We start from the raw sequence: 18,122 nt of genomic DNA, 5'->3' as shown, positions 1-18,122 counted from the left end.
CTCAATTCTCGGCGTGCAAAGAAAGAAACCCGATTATGAAAATTTGATTTGTTCACTATTTGTATATCAAATTTTCTGATAGTTTGTCATATAATTTAGTTTAGGATAAAGTGTACTAATCTCCCTTGAAATTTGGAGAAATGACACTTAACCTCATTTATTGAAAGAATAAGTACTTAGTCGCATTTGACTTACTTGACCAAGCTATTATTTTAGGAAAAATATCAATTGGGTTCATAACTTATTAATTTTTCTTTTGAAGACCATGCATTTAATTTTTCCTCAATATTTTTATAAGGCTTTTTTTTTTAGTTTTAGAAGTAAAAAATAAACTAGTCGAAGAGGGAGGAAAAAAGCCTAAAGTCATGTTTCCTGCGGCAGTGGTCATTAAATGAAACAAATTCAAATGACATTGAGTGTAATACTTGCCAAAACGGAAACTAACTTCAGATATAAATTCAAAGCCATGTAAAACAAATTTAGATATTTAGAAATCTTAAATTTATTTCGAAATTTAAAATTGGTTAGGATAAGCCCCTATGAGATTTTTTTAGAAACTCTAGGATAGAATTAAGGTATGAAATCATTTGAAATTGAACTTGGGCATTAATTTTTCGGATCAGATCGGGTCGAGTCTTGGTTTTCGCCTCTTCTTTCATCCCTAGTGCCCGACGATAGGCCAACTCCCTTCCCTCTTTTTATTTATCCTCTCTGATCGAAGCTTTTTTCAATTATTTTTATTTTTTACTTCTTAAGCAAAAATAAAATATAAAAATGATAAAGATCGTGTATGGAGATTTTATATAATGTGAACCTTATTTAGTAAAAAAATAAATGTATGGACTAAAAAAGAAAAAAATTAAGACGGGTACTGGGTATACCCGGAACCGGTCGGAAACTACCCGTTAGGGTAGGGTCCGAGTAACTCATATTGAAAATAGGGTAGATTCCGGGTATTAAAATCAGGAACCGGTGAAAATCGATTCCGGTTCCGGTTCCTACTTATAGGGTACCAGGAACCGGTTATTTATTTTTTAAAAAAAGATGAAATAGTAAAGTTACTGTCTCTTTTAATTAATCAAAGCAAAGGCACTTTGTTGTGGGGATCGTATTATGTATGTTTAATTTTGTCAATAGATTGATGAGACATATTATTTTTTGTTGTTGTTGATTAATCTAAATCTTTGTTGATATTCTATTTGGCGTGATTACTGATTATGTATGTGACATTTTTTATTTTATTTAGGCAGAGAAAAAAATTTATAGGTTCCAATAGGACACCCGGAATCTGTGGTATAATACATTTTTCGGGTAGGTTCCGATTCCAGGATTTAATAAGGTAGGGTCCGATTCCAAAATCTTGAAACATGTCCCTTACAAGGTAGGGTCCAAATATCGTAAAAAATACAGGATATTCGGAACCGATCATCCCTAGTTAAGACCCTAATAATTTGGATTAAAACCGTGATTTCAAAAACTCTCATCAAACACTAAATTTACTTGCAATTATAAGGAAAAATGATTATGGAACCTCTCACATCACTTTCAAACGAACTCTTAGTCCCATTTGACTTATTTGACCAAACTATTATTTTAGGAAAAAAATATCAATTGAGTTCATAACTTATTAATTTTTCTTTTCAAGACCATATATTTACTTTTTCCTGAATAAAGCCGGCACATTACGTAAAATATTTTTATAAGGTTTTTTAAATATATATTTTAATTCTAGAAATAAAATTTTTTTAAAAGTAAAAATAAAATAAAAATAAACTGGTCAAAGAGGGAGGAAAACGACTTCAATAATGTTTCACTACAAGAAAAACATCAATTTGAGAGGGAATAATCCCTTTTGATTTCCTCTCAAAATCATTTTTTCATTCGGATTTGAAAGGGATTTGCAAGGGATGACATCCATCGTGAAATTGTTGGTCGCACTTATTTTTGTTTTTTTTATTTGCGAGAGATTTGCGAGTCTATTTTTAGTTTTTTACGAGGGATTTGGGTCGGCATTTATCCCTAGCAATTTGCGAGGGATTTGTGGGGAAAAGATTCCCTTGCAAATTTAATTAAAAATTAAAATTCATTTCTCAAGCGAAATTTCATTAAAAACCTGAATTGCAATTCAACCAACATTCAACTACGAAAATAGTTACCAACATTCAACAATTGCGAAAATAGTTAACATTGTCTAGGTATCTTAAGCCTACTATTAGTAATATTATAGATAATAAAGATAAAAAAACATAAAGGTTCAAAGCATTAAGGTTGAAAAGCATGATAACGAGACACTAATATCACCTAATAACCGCCAATCGAATAGCCGTAGTCCTCGCCCTGTCCTTCCGGATATTCCTCGTCACCACCCTCTTCATGTTCTCCATGATGGTGTTCCTGCAGCTGACTGAATTGGGGCCGATACACATCTTCGGCCTGAACGAGCAATCAAAGTATACCTTCCAAGAGGAACCACGCAGGACCCTGTATCGTTCGGCAACTTTCTTCTGAAACTTGACTTGCTCGTGCCTCTCACCTCCATAGGCCCCTCTCTCTGCAGCTTTCTGAGAATGAATGTTTTCCAAATGACTACTCAGTTCCTTCATTATGCATTTTGAGGCAAAATTTAGAATAACATGTTGTTGGAGTCCCAAAGAAGAGACGAAGCATAAACAACCTCAGGTGCAATGTCAAGGTAAAGAACAAGATCCGGTGCCAACAGTCCAATCTCAGGTGCCTGGAAGAGTCATCATAATATAATCATAAGGATCGCAAATGGGGATCAGAGAATGTTTAAGTAAAAGAAAGTACTTTCTAGCTCCTATTTACCTTACACCATTCGATATTGAGTCCTTTAGCAGAAGAGAAAGCAACTCTCAAGTATAAATATTGATAAACAACAAGGGTGGTCCCACCTTTCAACTTTGCTTCCATCAGTGATCTGCAAATGTAATAAAATATAACAAGCGACAATGGACAGTGGTGAAAATGAAAGTTACACATGAGAATTATCACAGGGGAAAGGAAGAAAAGAGCTAAGTCCGAAATTTCTCTCAGCAGCAAAATTTCTGTAGGAAACCTTAGAGGTTACAGATAAGCATGGAATGGAATTGTTAAGTTATTTACAGTTCTAGCGAGCAGTATAACCGACACGAAAAATCTTAGAAGAACGTGGCGCTTAACTCTCGTAATTCTTGTTTTTCGTGAACAGTAACTTTACAATGTATTTGGAAGCAAACAAGGGTGAAATCAACATGGGACTTCGCCATCAAAATTCAGCTGCCAACATATCAATGTAGCTGGGCCTACTGCCATCCGCACATAAATGTAACGATTACTTAAACAGTGTGAACAGCTAACTTGCCACCAGAAAACAAAGAAACTAGTGATTAACTTAACATGTAAAAGCACAAACTAATGATGCAGTGTTCAAAATTCCCGGTTCGTTCACAAAGACCACCTATCTGGATCCGCAAAATCGAACAATGAAGCACAACTTAAGGGGGAAAATAAATGATCGGCTCGTCTAAGGATCAATCTTAACTAAGCTAAGGCTAGCAAAAGGGCACAAGCAATATCAAACTCAAACTTGTAACTCGAACCAAAAAACAAAAATTCTATAGCAAATTAAAAATAATGCATGAGTGGATATATGAGACCCACCTCTTCTCCCAATGATTCGGCAGAAGAGGAGATGCACTGTCCTGTCATCCAACTCCGACTTATTAGCCAGGTACAAGGATATCATTTGCCCGACACTCGTAGTTCTGTCGGGAACCTCCATAGCTCCGCGGAATGCCCCAAACCCTCCAAGCACGAAACCAGTCTGCTTGATTGCAAACTTTTCCGGTCCAATCCTTCCAAAACAATAAGAGCCCCTCTAGACTCGCCGCTAACACCGTCGAAGTAGCTATTTTGACACTTCCTCATTCTAATCTCTCTAACACAATACTCGCGGGGAAACTTCAACAAGAACTTCCTTGTGGTTGCAGGATCAAATGCACTACAAGAAGGCAAAAGCAACTATCAACAATATCACAAGGAACAATCTTTTCCCACTTTTCCTGTTCTTGACAAACAAAAAATGGCATTTTTGTCCAATAAGCTTCTCTAACTACGAGAGAAACAGAGGAACAACAACACAGACAGAGCACTGCAGCACATGAAAGAATCCATTTCAGCTGAAAAGAGACGGGGGAAGCATACATACGAGGAGCTTCGAATCTGTGAACCAATGGAAAGCATAGATCACGTCCTTGAAAACCCACAAGCTGGAAATCTCGGGAAGCACTTTTCACATTTGAATTTGACAGACATCTCTGCTTATGAACACCTTTCCCATGCTTTGAGCAGAGAGGAGAGAGAGAGAGAGAACCAGCCTGCTGTCACGTCACATTGGTGTAACCTCCCTAAGTGAGGCTGCTGGAATGCACCAAACAGGGCAGCAACACGAGCTGGAGGCCGGCGATCTGGGGGGCACTGAGAGAGGGCATCGACTTGAGAAGTTCCGAAGCTCGATTGGGAGACGGAGTGGTTTTTGGGAAGATCCCTCGCATAGCTTCGGATTTGCAGCGGAAATATCCTTGCAAGCCTCTTATGTATTTTTTTTAAATTTTTGCGAGGGATTGGGGTGGAATATTTCCATAGCAATTTTCAACCGTGGCAAATTCCTCGATATTCCCAAACAAATAATTTGCTACGAGTTTCCCTCGACTTTGGAAGGGATTTGCTAGGGAAAATTCCCTCGCAAATTGATGTTATTCTAATAGTGTTTCCTAGGGTGGTGGTCATTAAATGAAGCAAATTCAAATAACATTGAGGGTAATACTTGCCAAATCAGAAACTAACACCATATACAAATTCAAAATCACGTAAAACAAATTTAAATATTTAGAAATTTTAAATTTATTTTGAAATTTAAAATTGGTGAGGATCTGTCCCTATTGGATTTTTTTTTTCAGAAACCCTAGAACCGGATTAAGGTATGAAATCGTTCGAAATTGAAATTGGGTATTAGGTTTTCGAATCGGGTTTGGTCTCGGTTTTCGCCTCTTCTCTCATCCCCATTGCCCGACGACATGCTACCCCCTTCCCTCTCTTTATTATCCTCTCCGATCGAAGCCTTTTTTCCATTATTTTATTTTTTTAGTAAAAACAAAATATAAAAATGGTAAAGATTGTGTATGGACATTTTATATAATGCGAACCTTATTTAGTAAAAAAATAAAAGTATGGACTAAAAAAGACAAATATTGAGAGTTAAGACCCTAATAAGTATTCTCACAAAAATGATAATTTGGTCAATTGAGTTAACTATGACTGAGTGCATATTTTCCCAATAAATAAGATTAAATGCCATCTTTCTAAATCTCAAGGGGAGGTTATCCTTTATTGAAGGAGGACGACTTTGTTGTTTTCAGCGAAACTTTTTCATTCTGCTTTCCTGATTTTAGCGTGACAACTTTTTTTTCACAACAATAAAAATTAAAAAATAAAGAAGAAGGGTAAGATGATCAGTTTTTCCCAAGGATAAGATGTTATTGGGAACGGATAAAATGGGTGACAAAACTGATCTTTTATGATTAAAAAAAAATTTCTTTCGCATCTTTGGAGAATATTTACCATAATGTGTTTTTTTCACATTTTATAAATATTTTTTCAATTTTTTTTATATTCCTTGTATCTTAACTGATTAAAAAAAAGTACAATTTACTACTCATGAGCCTTTCACGTGGAAATACTTATAACAAAAAATTGAAAAAAAAAATGCAACTATAAGGGAAAAAAAAGGAACCACCACCACCCTTGCTTGCCAGTCGTGGTGAGTGGAATTTAGAATTAGATGGACACCGGATCTGCATGAACTATAGCAATGTTGAGAGGGCTAGCCCATTACGATTTGGCCTTCTCAAATCACAAAAAAAATAATAATAATAACAATAATAATAAAAGAGTTGTCTAGAAGAAAAATGATATAAAAAAGATTTAGAATCTTTCTGATAAATTAATGATTATTAATAACAGTAAAATGATACATACATCTAAAGTACATAACTAAGTTGACTTAATAGTATGAATTAAAAATAACAAATTGTGTTTGAGATTATCAACGTGGATTGGTTCTTAGGTTCAAGTATTGTGAGGGGTGAAAAATTTAGTTGGGAGAGTTTTATCTCGAGCCGATACAGTTGGAATTAAATTAGATGCATTGAGTTTTTGAATATCATGAGACACCTTTAAAGAAAAAAGAAGAAGAAGGTAGGTTTGAGATTATTAAGTTCACTTGCATTTATGGTTGATGCTCTCTTTATTTTTTTGGAAATAAGGTATTGATAATATTGAGAAAGAATTATGCATATGATCATATCTATTTTGGTAAGTGATTTTAAAGAAGGGGTTAATAATAATAAAAAAGTATAATTTTTTTACATTTTAACAATTTTAGTATGAATTTTTTTCTTAATCTAAAAATGAATAAATTTTTAATTTGATAATAATTCTAGCACGACGTCAAAATTTTCGTTAATTTGGATGGAATCGATGCCACACAGGATGCCGGCTACCCAATCGGAGTGGTGATGGTCGGGGTCATGGCTCCACCCGCCAAAATCGAGAAAATGCCCCATTTAAGGATTCTCTCGATTCCAGGGGTGAGAGCCTCAATTTCGGCCACCACCCCCCTCCGATAGGGGTTGCCGGCGCCCTCCCCTGATTGGGGTCTTCGGCGCCCTTTGTGGCCTCTATTCATTAATCGAAATTTTGTACATTTTTATATTAAGGAAAAAGTTCATGCTATAATTGTTAAAATGTAAAAAATTCGTGTGTGTGTGTGTTTTTTTTTTTTGTTATTAAGCCTTAAAGAAGTCCTTTTCTTAAATCCATCTATTTTGCTGCAAACCGGAACTTTATTGATGATGCCTTAACTCAATTGATTTATCATCGGTGAATTTATAAGAAAATACGCATAAAAATTCATCGGTTGAACCACGCTTTCTACTAGATTTTATGCAAATCTTAAAAGATAAATGCGACCTTAAATATTCATTTTTTTTCTTGGGCGTAAGAATCACACTCAGGCAAGATTTTCTTTTCATTCGTTCATTCTTTCGGTGGACCATAAGATATTATTTTCCTATTAATTAAGACTTCTTTTATTCAAATGTGGACTTATCCCGACGGTAAAATATTCTCAGCTTTTGAACGCTGCAATTTGACAATTGCATTACAAACTCTTTTCGGTAAATATATCGCATCACAACTTCGTGGCGTTTATACTTATATTCCTTATCCATAGAATTTGCAAAAAAAAAAATCGAGAAAAATAGAAAAAATATATATTTCTATGTTTGATTGTAAAGTTTAATAATACTCCACTTAACTCGATTCTACTCCAATTTACTTTTTTTTAATCTTATTTATCAATTTAATAATAAATTTTCATACATACTTTTTTAATTATTATTATAATCTCACTTGAATATTTATATACGTATTTGGAGTAGAGTGGAGTTCCGTTGCCAAACGCTATGTAAGAAGCTGGCATATTACATCTAACGTGTCCCGTCCACGAATAGGAGATGTCTGCGGAGAATCTTATGGTGAGCCTTACCGCAGGATATAACAGTCGCTAGGGTTTTTAAAGATTACGTTGTTCATTCGCCACTCCTTCGTTGCTCTCTGCCGCGTTGGCTAGGGTTTCGCAGTCTCTCTCTCAGCTCTCTTCTTCCCTCACTCTCTTCCCTCTCCCTCTCTATCTCTCAGCTGATAATAAAACCCTGATCGGCAGCTGCTGTTACCATTGGCATGGCTTTGAATAAGCTTTAGGGTTTACTGGTTGTTGTTCTCAGTTGGAAGGCCGTCGAATCTCGAGCTCCGCAGAGGGACCAGAGGCAGAGCGCCTTGAAATGGCCACCATGAACCCTTTTGATATCCTGGGCGACGCCGACAACGAGGACCCGAGCCAGCTCGTCGCTGCCGTGAGCATCGAGAAGTCCAAGAAGGCCCCGGTCCCCGCTGCCGCCGCCCCCACCCAGCAGGGCAAGCCGGCCGCCAAGCTTCCCTCGAAGCCCCTCCCTCCTGCTCAAGCCGGTGAGTTTTGATTGATTTCCGTTGAAGTCTCTATCGTCCACGTCCTCTAAAGCTTTATAGGGTTTGTTGTTTGATTCAGCTCAAGTGGTATATATGTTTCAACTGATTGTTGACTTCTCTGAATCTGAGGGAAGACTGCAAATCAGGAAAATTTTGGTCTTGTTTTGGTTGGAAACCAGGAAAGGGCTTTCATTCTATAAACAGAACATGATGAATTTTTCTTCCGACTAATAGGTTTTTTGTTGTTGTTTGGATTGATGTGTTTCACTGTCGGCTTCTTTGTCTGGCTTAGGATAATCTGAAGGAGCGATAAAACGATAACATTGGTCCCAGGTGGCTTTTGCTTGCTATGCAGTTCTATTGTATCCGAGTAAATGAGACAATGTGGAAGTTCGAGATTAATTGAAGTTTCGTGAAATTTTCTTTAATCGCGATAGACCCTTTCCTTAAGCATCGGTTGCTAATAACTTTATTGAGAGTTTCCAATTTTATTGACAGTTTGATGCGTGCTCTTTGCTAATTGGACAAACTTCCATTTTGGCATGATTTTATGTATAAGTTGCTGGCAGAAATGTACCGATTATGTTAAGTAAATAACTCTTTGCTTTCGTTTCTAATGAGTAGTGCGAGAAGGAAGGAGTGAAACTGGGCGTGGCCGTGGCAGAGGAGGAGGTGGACGTGGATTTGGCCAGGGACGTGGAGGTGGACGCCGGTATGACCAAGACTCGGGCACCAATGAGGGAAGTTTCGGTGGCAGCGATGGATTCTCTGGAGGTTATGGCAGACCATCTGAGGAGGGTGAATCTGGAAGGTCATTTGAAAGACGTGGTGGTGGGGGCCCTCGAGGTCGTGGAGGCCGTCGTGGTGGTTTCAGCAATGGAGAAGTTGGAGAAGGGGAGCGTCCTCGAAGGGTATATGATCGCCGCAGCGGCACCGGAAGAGGGTCAGTGCTCTCCAAGAGAATTGTCTTTTACCTCTATGAAAGCGTAGTGATTTCAGTTTTGGTAAATATCTTTTTCGGGATTTGCTTATTCTGATCTTACGGTCTTTGGCATTAGGACTGAGCTCAAACGCGAGGGATCTGGTCGCGGGAACTGGGGAACTCCCTCTGATGAAATTGCTCCGTGAGAAATGATTCCATCACTCTCAGGAATCTTAATTTTTCTGTAATTGCACTTTTAAAAGTTGTTATGATTTGTATTTTGCCAACTGCAGAGAGGCTGAGGAAGCTGCTGTTGAAGTTGAGAAAACTGTGAAGCAGTCAGGTGAAGAAGAGGGAGCAGATGCCAACAAGGAGAATGCTGTGAAAGAAGCAGAGGAGCCTGAGCCTGAGCCTGAAGAGAAGGTAGATATCTTTTCTGAGTTGTCTGATCTGCGGTCGACATATTTAATGATAACCAATGGTGTTATGCCTGACTGGGATTCTTAACTTCTAATTAATACGATTTTATTATTAGGTCATTAGTATGCACATGTATGTCTCAGTGCTTCTACTTAGTGCTATTTGTAGGGTATTTAATGAAAGACTTTTGGTAATGTGTGCTATTTGGGATTCCTAACTCCTAATTGATACGGTTTTATTATTACGTCACTAGTATGCACATGTATGTCTCAGTGCTTCTACTTAGTGCTATTTGTAGGGTACTTGATGAAAGACTTCTGGTGGCACTGGTTTTATCAGTATTCTTGATCATATTAATCATAGGAAATGACTTTGGAAGAGTACGAGAAAGTACTTGAGGAGAAAAGGAAGGCTTTACTTGCAGAGAAGACTGAAGCGAGGAAAGTGGAGTTGGACAAGGAACTGAAGTCCATGCAACAACTTGCAAACAAGAAGAAGAGCAACGATGATGTCTTCATCAAGCTGGTGAGACACTTATTTTCATTCACTGGTATTTATTCTACATGCTAAGATACAACATTATCTAAACGAAGAAGAAGATACTGATTTTTGGCGATTCATGTGCAGGGGTCTGAGAAGGACAAGCGCAAGGAGGCTGCTGAGAAAGAAGAAAAGGCAAAGAAGGTGGGCAAAGGATTTATTTCGCGATATCATGAACATCATAAATCTTGTCTTGAGCTCGATTCTTCTTCTACTAAAGTGAGCTCCACTTTGATGTATTCAGTCGGTTAGCATAAATGAGTTCCTGAAGCCCGCTGAGGGCGAGAAATACTACAACCCTGGGGGCCGCGGTCGTGGGCGTGGCCGAGGACCGAGGGTTGGCGGCTTTGGCGGTGGCTACACGAGCAGCGCTGCAGCGCCCTCAATCGAAGATCCTGGGCAGTTCCCCACTCTCGGTGGCAAGTGAAAGAGAGAGAGAGGAAGCCTACTACTGCATCATCAGTGTCCTGAGTATTTTACTTGTTGCGTGAGGGTCCTGTAATAGAAACCTTCCTTGGTGGTATTGTCCTGTTCCTCTTTCTTTTTTGAGTATTAATTTTAGATAATTCCCTCTTTTGGGGGGTTTTACTTGCTTCCTTCCCGCACCGCATCAGTTTTGATTGATATTAGATCCACGAATATGCCCCCTCAGCCAGTTTATTTAAAGTTTGCTCAGGTCATTCTCAAATTTTTGCTGAATTTGAGCTGTCATCGTCGGCATCTTGCACGTTGTACTCTTTCTGATCCTGAAGGGATGGCTTCAGATTCTGAGTTGCTTTGTTAGTATGTGGAAAGCAATCACACGAGTAGCAGAAGCTTTAGATATGCTGGTTAACACGAAGAATCGTATGTAGAATCATGGAAGCCGGAAGGGCTTCTACATCTATAATCCCAATAGATCCTCAAAAACAAAAATTGTCATCGACTCGACTTGTCAAAAGTATTTCTACAATCATAAGCTCGCAGTCACTCCTACTGAAACAAATGTTGGGTCACCACCCCTTTGAGGGCGGGTAAGAGAATGCCAGTAGCCTGCAGATGGTGGTCATTGTAAGTTCATGCAGAGAACCAATGAATCACCTTAGCCTCAAAAAGCAGAAAAAGAAAGCATCGAATTCTAAAGACACCTTCGAGTGCAGAGCATCAAAGAATCTAACTCTCGCCACAGCACATATCATCATACCAAAGAAAAGAGGGAAAAGGCAAATGAGGCCAATGAAGCAAACACTCCCTAATTTGTACAGAACGTTTAGAATCAAATACATTTTGAAAGAATATAAATTCTTGACGACCAACAAAAGTACTGAGAATATCGCACCGAAAAAGCATAACATAGTAGGTGACTAGTCTTCCATAATAAAAGAGATTCATCATTCAAAGCGGAACTAGTTTTTACATGCCACTGCCCAACATAACACATATAACAAACATTTCCAAGGTCCCATTATGCTGAGGCAGGCACTTGCAGCTTCAAGATGAACAGCAACCTGTCTTTTGGTTCACCGGCTGCCCTCGGATGTTCACCGTCGGAGGCCTGGTGTTGTTCGCTGGCTGACTCGCCATCCTGTACATGCAAAACAACAAAGTAAATCAATCACCAAGGGCAATACCAACTATATCCAAGCTAAGAATCAGCAAAGCAAAATAGAGACCCACGGACATAGATGGGGAAAAATATCGAATTGTTTTCAATCTCTGCATAATCCACACCACCAAAGACGGTAGATAGTGGTCCAATATTTTCCCAACATTGACACTCCATGAGCCCATAAGTCGGTAATTCGAAAACTAAAGATCTTGAATTACATGCCAATAACTAAAAATTACTGACATGATCGGACAAAATACATTACCTGTTCTTGATGGCTGCAGCCATGGCCATGAAAGCCTGCTCCACATTGGTGGAATCCTTAGCACTTGTCTCCATAAATGGGATACCAATCTCATCGGCAAATGCCTACATTGAAAGATGGATCAATTGTGAAATAGAATGCGGAGGTTGCAGGCAATTCCAGTAACTGCAGGACGACCATTGTGTTATATTCTTACCTTGGCTGTTTCATAAGAGACAACCTTCTGTGCTGTGAGATCACACTTGTTTCCAACTAGAAGCTTGTTCACATTCTCACTGGCGTAGCGGTCGATTTCGCTCAACCACTGCTTAACATTGTTGAAGCTCTCTTGGTCCGTGACATCGTAGACAACCTGCCAAAAAGTTCAATTTCAGATTATTACCATTTCGTGCAGCAGAAACTAAGAGAAGATAAGCACGAGACAAATGGCTTGGACGAGAGTGCTGATCATACAATAATGCCATGGGCACCACGATAGTAGCTGCTGGTTATAGTTCTGAAACGTTCCTGACCAGCAGTATCCCACTGCATGCCCATAAAACAGAAAATTAGATGATCAGCAAATAACATCCTTGGACAGGAGAGTAAGTATCAAGTATATATACTGTAATAACACTATCTAAAACATATCATTCAATATACAACTAAAACAAACTATCAGTTGTGTTACCTCAAATTTATTTCCACCAAACATCATAAGACCTATTGGCTTGTACAAAATGTTTAAAAATTATAGATTTTACACTATTTTTCATGCAATCTCAAAATTGTTGCGCAATTATATGCCAATAGCCCAGATGCAGCACAAAACAAGAAATAAGACCATGAAAACAATAAGCTCCAGAACAAAATGAAACCTACAATTTGAAGCTTAATTGTCTTTCCATCCTGTTCCACTGTGCGGATTTTCTGCACGAAAGAAAGTAATTAAAAGAATTAGGCAACAAGAGTACAGCAAAATTCAGCTACCAATATACGAGTTGCCAGATAAAATTGCTTACAAAATCTACACCAATCGTGCTGATATAGCTCTCAAGATAAGAGTCATCCTGCCTCAAAAACAAGAACACTCATTAGTGAAGTCCAGTGTAGCTTCAACCATATGCACTCAGAAATCATAAGACAAATGAGAAATGCAGACAACATATGCAAATTCTCAAGCTGGAATGGGAATATAAATGAGAACACAGGTGGATCTACATGCTTCAATCATTTCCTGCTTGCAGCTATCAAAAGTTCAAAGGGTACAACGGGTAAATCATTCCACAAGAAGAAACCACATGTTGTCTTCACAGGTTAAAGAGGCGACACAAACAGCAAAACGGGCCATTCAAAGAATATGACCAAAATAGAAGACCAAAGCATCAGCAGAACTTACCGCGAACCTCAAAAGTAGACATGACTTTCCAACACCAGAGTCTCCGATCAGCAGAAGCTTAAATAAATAGTCACTGGATTCAAGAATAGCAAAACTATTAAGATGTTGATGAGATGATAACAATCACATGCTTAACTACATAATTCCAAATCTTTTAACAAAGAGTATAGAAGATGCAAAATGCCAGTATCGAACAAGGTTAAGATCAATCCCCTACGCCAGACCAACCACAGGCAGACATATATTATCATGCAACCTAAACAGAATCCCAACATTCAATCGTCTGAAGAGATATTCCAGAAAGCCAGACGGATTCTTAATTACTTCAGAAAGGATATCACAACCAAAGCTCCACATTGAATCATCCAAATTACTCAATGATATTCGGCTATAAGCGCAACATGCAGAGCCAATATCTGAGACAAAACCTTTTCTTCATCAATCGATTCCAAAGACAGAAGAATCCATATGTCTGGACAAAATTCAACGCGGACACATCATAGCAAGCCCAATCCGAAAGTTCAACCGCCAAAGTCAATGGATCTGACAACAAAAAGGCAGGTGAATCTAGAAAAGGGCAAAGACGACCCTAAGAACCAGGAAACAGCCGGTGATCGAGACTAATCAGCAACGGACCCTAACTACACGCACGAACACGCAAAAAGAGCGCACATCGACCTCAGACAAGTTCTCGTCACCAAAATTTGCTTCAGATCTATACAAATTTACGCCGGAACCTGCAGAATCGAAACGCCTAGGGATTTGCTAGAGGAGACGGGACGTAGGGCTTACTATTCGGGATTCATGGCTGGCGGAGACGCCGAGATCGATCTGATCGCTGGAAGTAGAGAGCCGAGGATCGGGAGAACGTCTGCCTCTCTGGCGAGGATCAGGCCCTTACCGTGGGATCGTCGCCGGCGAGAGAGGACGAGAGAGAGAGAGGGGGGCGAAGGAGGAGAGTTTTAGTAATAAACGAAAGGTCAGGAATTTGCCTCTGCCTGCCTCCGGTTTTTAAAAAGAGCCCAATTTATCGGAATTACTGCTTTTATTTATTTATTTTAATATAAATTATTAATAAGCAATTATAAACAAATTATTATCAATTAGAATAGTTTTGGTTAATTAATATAATTATTGTTTTGATTAGTTATTTTTTATTTTTTCCATTGAATTGTGCCGATCGCCGTGGATGGGAGAGCAGACGAGGTGGGAGGTGACGTACAATGAATGACTGGACGTCGTTTTTCGGCCTTTTTACGCTGCGGACATGTTCGACATGGAATGCCCTCATCAATTATTTCATTTATTTAAAAATAACAACAACGATGATAATAATAATTAGCTCTTCATCTTACTTTGAAATTTGAAAGTTCAACGGTTCTAACTAATCCGATTCAAATCGAGTCGGTCTACTAAGGAGATGCGCTCCTAATATGAATTGTCTTCGTTCACAAAACAATCCAAACTCCAAATTTAATTTTTTTAAGTGAAACATGAGCCAAACAATTGAGATTAATTTGCATCCATACTCGACTTGATTGTGATTTTGAAGTATTTTCAATATTAAATTATTGAGTACGGAGATTTGATTTTTTCAGTTCAAGCTGAGTCGTTCTAATAAGGAGGTAAAACTCTCATATTCCACTCACAAGACAATCCAAACTTCAAATTAATTTTTTTTAGTGAAACGTCAGCCTAACAATTGATATTAATTCTCATCCATACTCGACTTGATCATGATCCTGAGGTATTTTCATTATTAAATTATTAACTTTAGGTCCGGAGACTGTAGATCACTATATCACATTTTCACAAAAATTACATTTCTATTTTCATAAAGATATATTAGCGATTTACTAAATTTTGAACGTTTGTAATATCACCAATAAATATGAGATAAGCAAACCACGTATGGTGCAACTGGACACTCGTGTAAGAGTTAGAAACAAGCAAGAAGCATTGGACTATGCCCGAGCCAATGTTAGGATATAATTAGCAGGCTTAGAATAATTCTTGGTCCGATAAAAAAAATTATTAGATAAGCAAATGTCAATGCCATATATTATCACCAGTCGATCAATAAGCCTATGGTCGAACTCGAACTGAATCCGAGGTTAGCACCAAAGTTCTCCAATGTCAGTGCCACAGAATAGTTTGCCTTTGGTAGACGAATATCATGTGTATTTACCTTGTACTTGCACAACATAATAAAGAGTTGTTCTATAGTATTCTGCACTCAACACCAATAAAGTAAACAAGCGAAGTTTCAATTTAATTTTGGCTTGACTTACAAGGAAAGCCAAATTCCTAGGCAACACGGCCCAAAGGGTTTTTTGGCTTCTACCCGGAATTCTGGAGGGGCTCGAACTCGAAGTTTGTGTGCTCCAGCATCGATCTCAGTCGAACCAACTTCAACAGCACGTTATCCCGGACCGAGCACACTATTGGGTTCTCCAACTGCAGCACAGCTCCAACCAGATTCGCTCTTATTGTAAGTGGGAAGATGCGGGACCACCTCTCCCTCTCGTATGATTTGAGAGCGTCTTCAAGGGACATAGCCCGAGGATTGTTGACTGCGCTTGCCAGCTTTTGGGCTAGGACAATGGAATCCTCAAGTGCACAGCAGGCGCCTTGTCCAAGGTTCGGTGTCATTGGGTGCCAGGCATCGCCAACCACAACCACCGAGCCAGAAGAGGCCGAGGGGCTGAGGGCTGGCCATAGCCACCGGTCCATAAGTGGTGTTTGGATTATCGTGTCATCTGCGGTGTGATAGATGATATCCTGTATATCCAAGGGCCAGTTCCATATTATTTGTCTTGACTGCTCCTTCAGGATCGAAGGGTTAGTGATTCGCGGACCTGCAATAGGCTAGTTAGTTCGAGATGGTTAAGAAATGACACATGCTAGCTCTGCTTGGTTGTGAGAAACAGTTTTCCGACTTCGCCTCCTTTAAATATACAGAATACTGAGCTGCTTACTATCCAATTTAACTTCAGAAGATGCATTTTCGATGAAATCATGAGAAGAGAACTTGTCTCAGTACCTTCATTTCGACTCATCAAAACCAACAGTCTGACAAATGCAACCTTTCACCCAAAGAGACCATTGATTTTTTCAATTTTTAACTATGAGCACTTAGTGTTTTTGGAGGTCGATATGGCACCTGGGGAAGGGCTGTTGAAGCACAGGAACCAGTAGACTTTTGTAGAAGAAACAGGAACATATCCCGCCCGCAACCCCTTCCCATACACATAGGTTACATTCGGTTCCAATGGATGACCATCAGGATAATATGCGAGCCCTCGAATAGCGCAATGCCCAACAAAATTGGGATCAGAGAAGCCCATCCATTTAGCTACCGGAGATCGAATTCCATCACAACCTATCACAATCTGCTCGAACTTGACAAAGTGAGTTAAAATGACTGAAAAAGGAATTGTGGGACTTGATAGAAAATGGTACTGATTGATCAACCTTTGCTGAGACTTGAGTCCCATCTGCAAGTTCCAATACCGTTTCTCCATCACTGCTCTTCTTAATACCGGTGAGCTTCGAAGAGAAACGGATTGTCTCGGGTGGGAGATGACTAGCGAAAGTCTCCAAGAGCACTCTCCTCTCCACCGGACGCACCTCTTGACTGGACTAACCCAAGTTCGCAACGTAGCAATTAAGAAGAGACATCAGCAAAGTGTTACAAGGCTATAGCTATGCGGAATTTTCATCTTGATAAGGTACTTTACAAGGAAAGGCAACGAGCTTTGGCACCTCTTGTCCTCATCTTTGAACCTAAAAGACCGGAGCTCCCTTCCATCATCGGACTTCACCATCATCCTGCACGGCTGATCCCAGGAATAAGGTCAGGGAGAATCCACTCTCAGCAGACTCAATTTCTCCGGAAATAATTGCACTTGCTTGTCAAAAACTTCCATAAACACCAACTCCACTCTCTTTAACCACTAGAATGAATTAAGACACAATGTAACGTCTACGGTTATTGACAGCGTCGAGAATGATCGATGTTTTGGAGGTCATTGAGCATAACAGAAACTGAAAAAGAACACATACCCTTGAATTTCGACAAAATGGGGCCGAAGATCATCCCCGACCCCCATCTCATCAAGGACCCGCCAACCGTTTTTGAACAGGGTGAGTGAGGTCCCGCCCGTCCGAAGCGAGTCGGCCTGCTCCAGCACCAGCGACTTCACTCCCAGCCTAATGATCCATTCATAAATTAAAACGGATCATTGCAATGCAATCTTGATGAATTGCAATATCATATTAGCAAACTATACAGGCTACAGATTATTGTTGTCGGGAAAAAGCTAACATTTGCATTGATCGTAACAGCATCTGACTTCTTATCTTTCATTGCGATTGTAACATTCAATCAAGGACTGCGGTACAAGCTACCGGACCTGTGGAGGGAAAGAGACGTGGCCAGGCCGGCGATACCGGCACCTACTACGACGATATCTTCTTTCAGAACATCGCCTCCAGCCCTTACAGTACAGAAGCGGATGAGTCGGTTCCGGTTCCCGACTCTACGAAGGCGAGTCCAACTCAGCGGGACTGCCCGACTCCAATGGTGGAGAGAGAAGGATGAGGCCGCGGCCATGGAGGCTCAACGCAGCAGCTCAGAAGTGCAGGCCCTGTGGGAGTCAGGAGATGAAATGATGGCTTACGGGTGGCCGTCTCTACTCTTGTGGGCGGCTGCTGCCGCGTTGGCGTGGGACTGGCCATGGAAACTAGTGGTGGAGAAGCGGAGATGACGACCGCGGTGATTTTGCTTTTAGCGGGAAGAGGATTGTTCGTTGAAGGCTTTGGGCTCGGCCCGGTTTGGCCCATCAGACCCGATCCGTCGGGGTTTCACTCAGGGATAGTCGGGCCAGGTTCGAGTAGATACTAGATACTGTCTCGGGTTCAT

At 39.7% G+C, this 18,122-nt stretch overlaps 3 protein-coding genes and 1 pseudogene across 4 annotated transcripts; 1 reads left to right on the top strand and 3 right to left on the bottom strand.

The window, feature by feature from the left end:
* Positions 1–2,100: 2,100 nt before the first annotated feature.
* LOC116198077 lies at positions 2,101–4,605 on the bottom strand (annotated as a pseudogene).
* Positions 4,606–7,637: 3,032 nt separating this feature from the next.
* LOC116201348 (RGG repeats nuclear RNA binding protein A-like) lies at positions 7,638–10,666 on the top strand. Its single transcript, XM_031532565.1, has 7 exons — positions 7,638–8,085; positions 8,710–9,028; positions 9,144–9,209; positions 9,301–9,430; positions 9,791–9,952; positions 10,055–10,111; positions 10,212–10,666. The coding sequence occupies exons 1-7, from the start codon at positions 7,902–7,904 to the stop codon at positions 10,392–10,394; spliced, it is 1,101 nt and encodes a 366-aa protein (XP_031388425.1). The 5' UTR covers positions 7,638–7,901; the 3' UTR covers positions 10,395–10,666.
* A 508-nt stretch (positions 10,667–11,174) lies between these two features.
* LOC116201357 (ras-related protein RABD2c) lies at positions 11,175–14,202 on the bottom strand. The gene is made up of 8 exons (XM_031532579.1): positions 13,991–14,202; positions 13,199–13,271; positions 12,822–12,869; positions 12,682–12,729; positions 12,274–12,345; positions 12,017–12,172; positions 11,821–11,924; positions 11,175–11,531 (listed from the first exon to the last, which is right to left on the bottom strand). Exons 1-8 carry the CDS (start codon positions 14,002–14,004, stop codon positions 11,438–11,440), a joined length of 609 nt encoding a protein of 202 aa, XP_031388439.1. The 5' UTR covers positions 14,005–14,202; the 3' UTR covers positions 11,175–11,437.
* Positions 14,203–15,351: 1,149 nt separating this feature from the next.
* LOC116210436 (monooxygenase 3) lies at positions 15,352–17,938 on the bottom strand. 2 transcript variants are annotated; one of them, XM_031544338.1, is made up of 6 exons: positions 17,614–17,938; positions 17,264–17,410; positions 16,964–17,029; positions 16,673–16,835; positions 16,362–16,590; positions 15,352–16,056 (listed from the first exon to the last, which is right to left on the bottom strand). In XM_031544338.1, the coding sequence occupies exons 1-6, from the start codon at positions 17,811–17,813 to the stop codon at positions 15,539–15,541; spliced, it is 1,323 nt and encodes a 440-aa protein (XP_031400198.1). In that variant the 5' UTR covers positions 17,814–17,938; the 3' UTR covers positions 15,352–15,538. The 2 variants fall into 2 exon arrangements, with proteins under 2 accessions (XP_031400198.1, XP_031400266.1); XM_031544406.1 differs by having other exon boundaries at positions 16,964–17,037; positions 17,614–17,932.
* Between the last annotated feature and the right edge of the window lie 184 nt (positions 17,939–18,122).

This window comes from Punica granatum, chromosome 1 (assembly GCF_007655135.1).
Source record: "Punica granatum isolate Tunisia-2019 chromosome 1, ASM765513v2, whole genome shotgun sequence".
In the NCBI taxonomy this organism is placed as follows: Eukaryota; Viridiplantae; Streptophyta; class Magnoliopsida; order Myrtales; family Lythraceae; genus Punica; species Punica granatum.
Note: the sequence above shows the minus strand (reverse complement) of the source record. Positions and strands in the feature narration are given on the sequence as shown.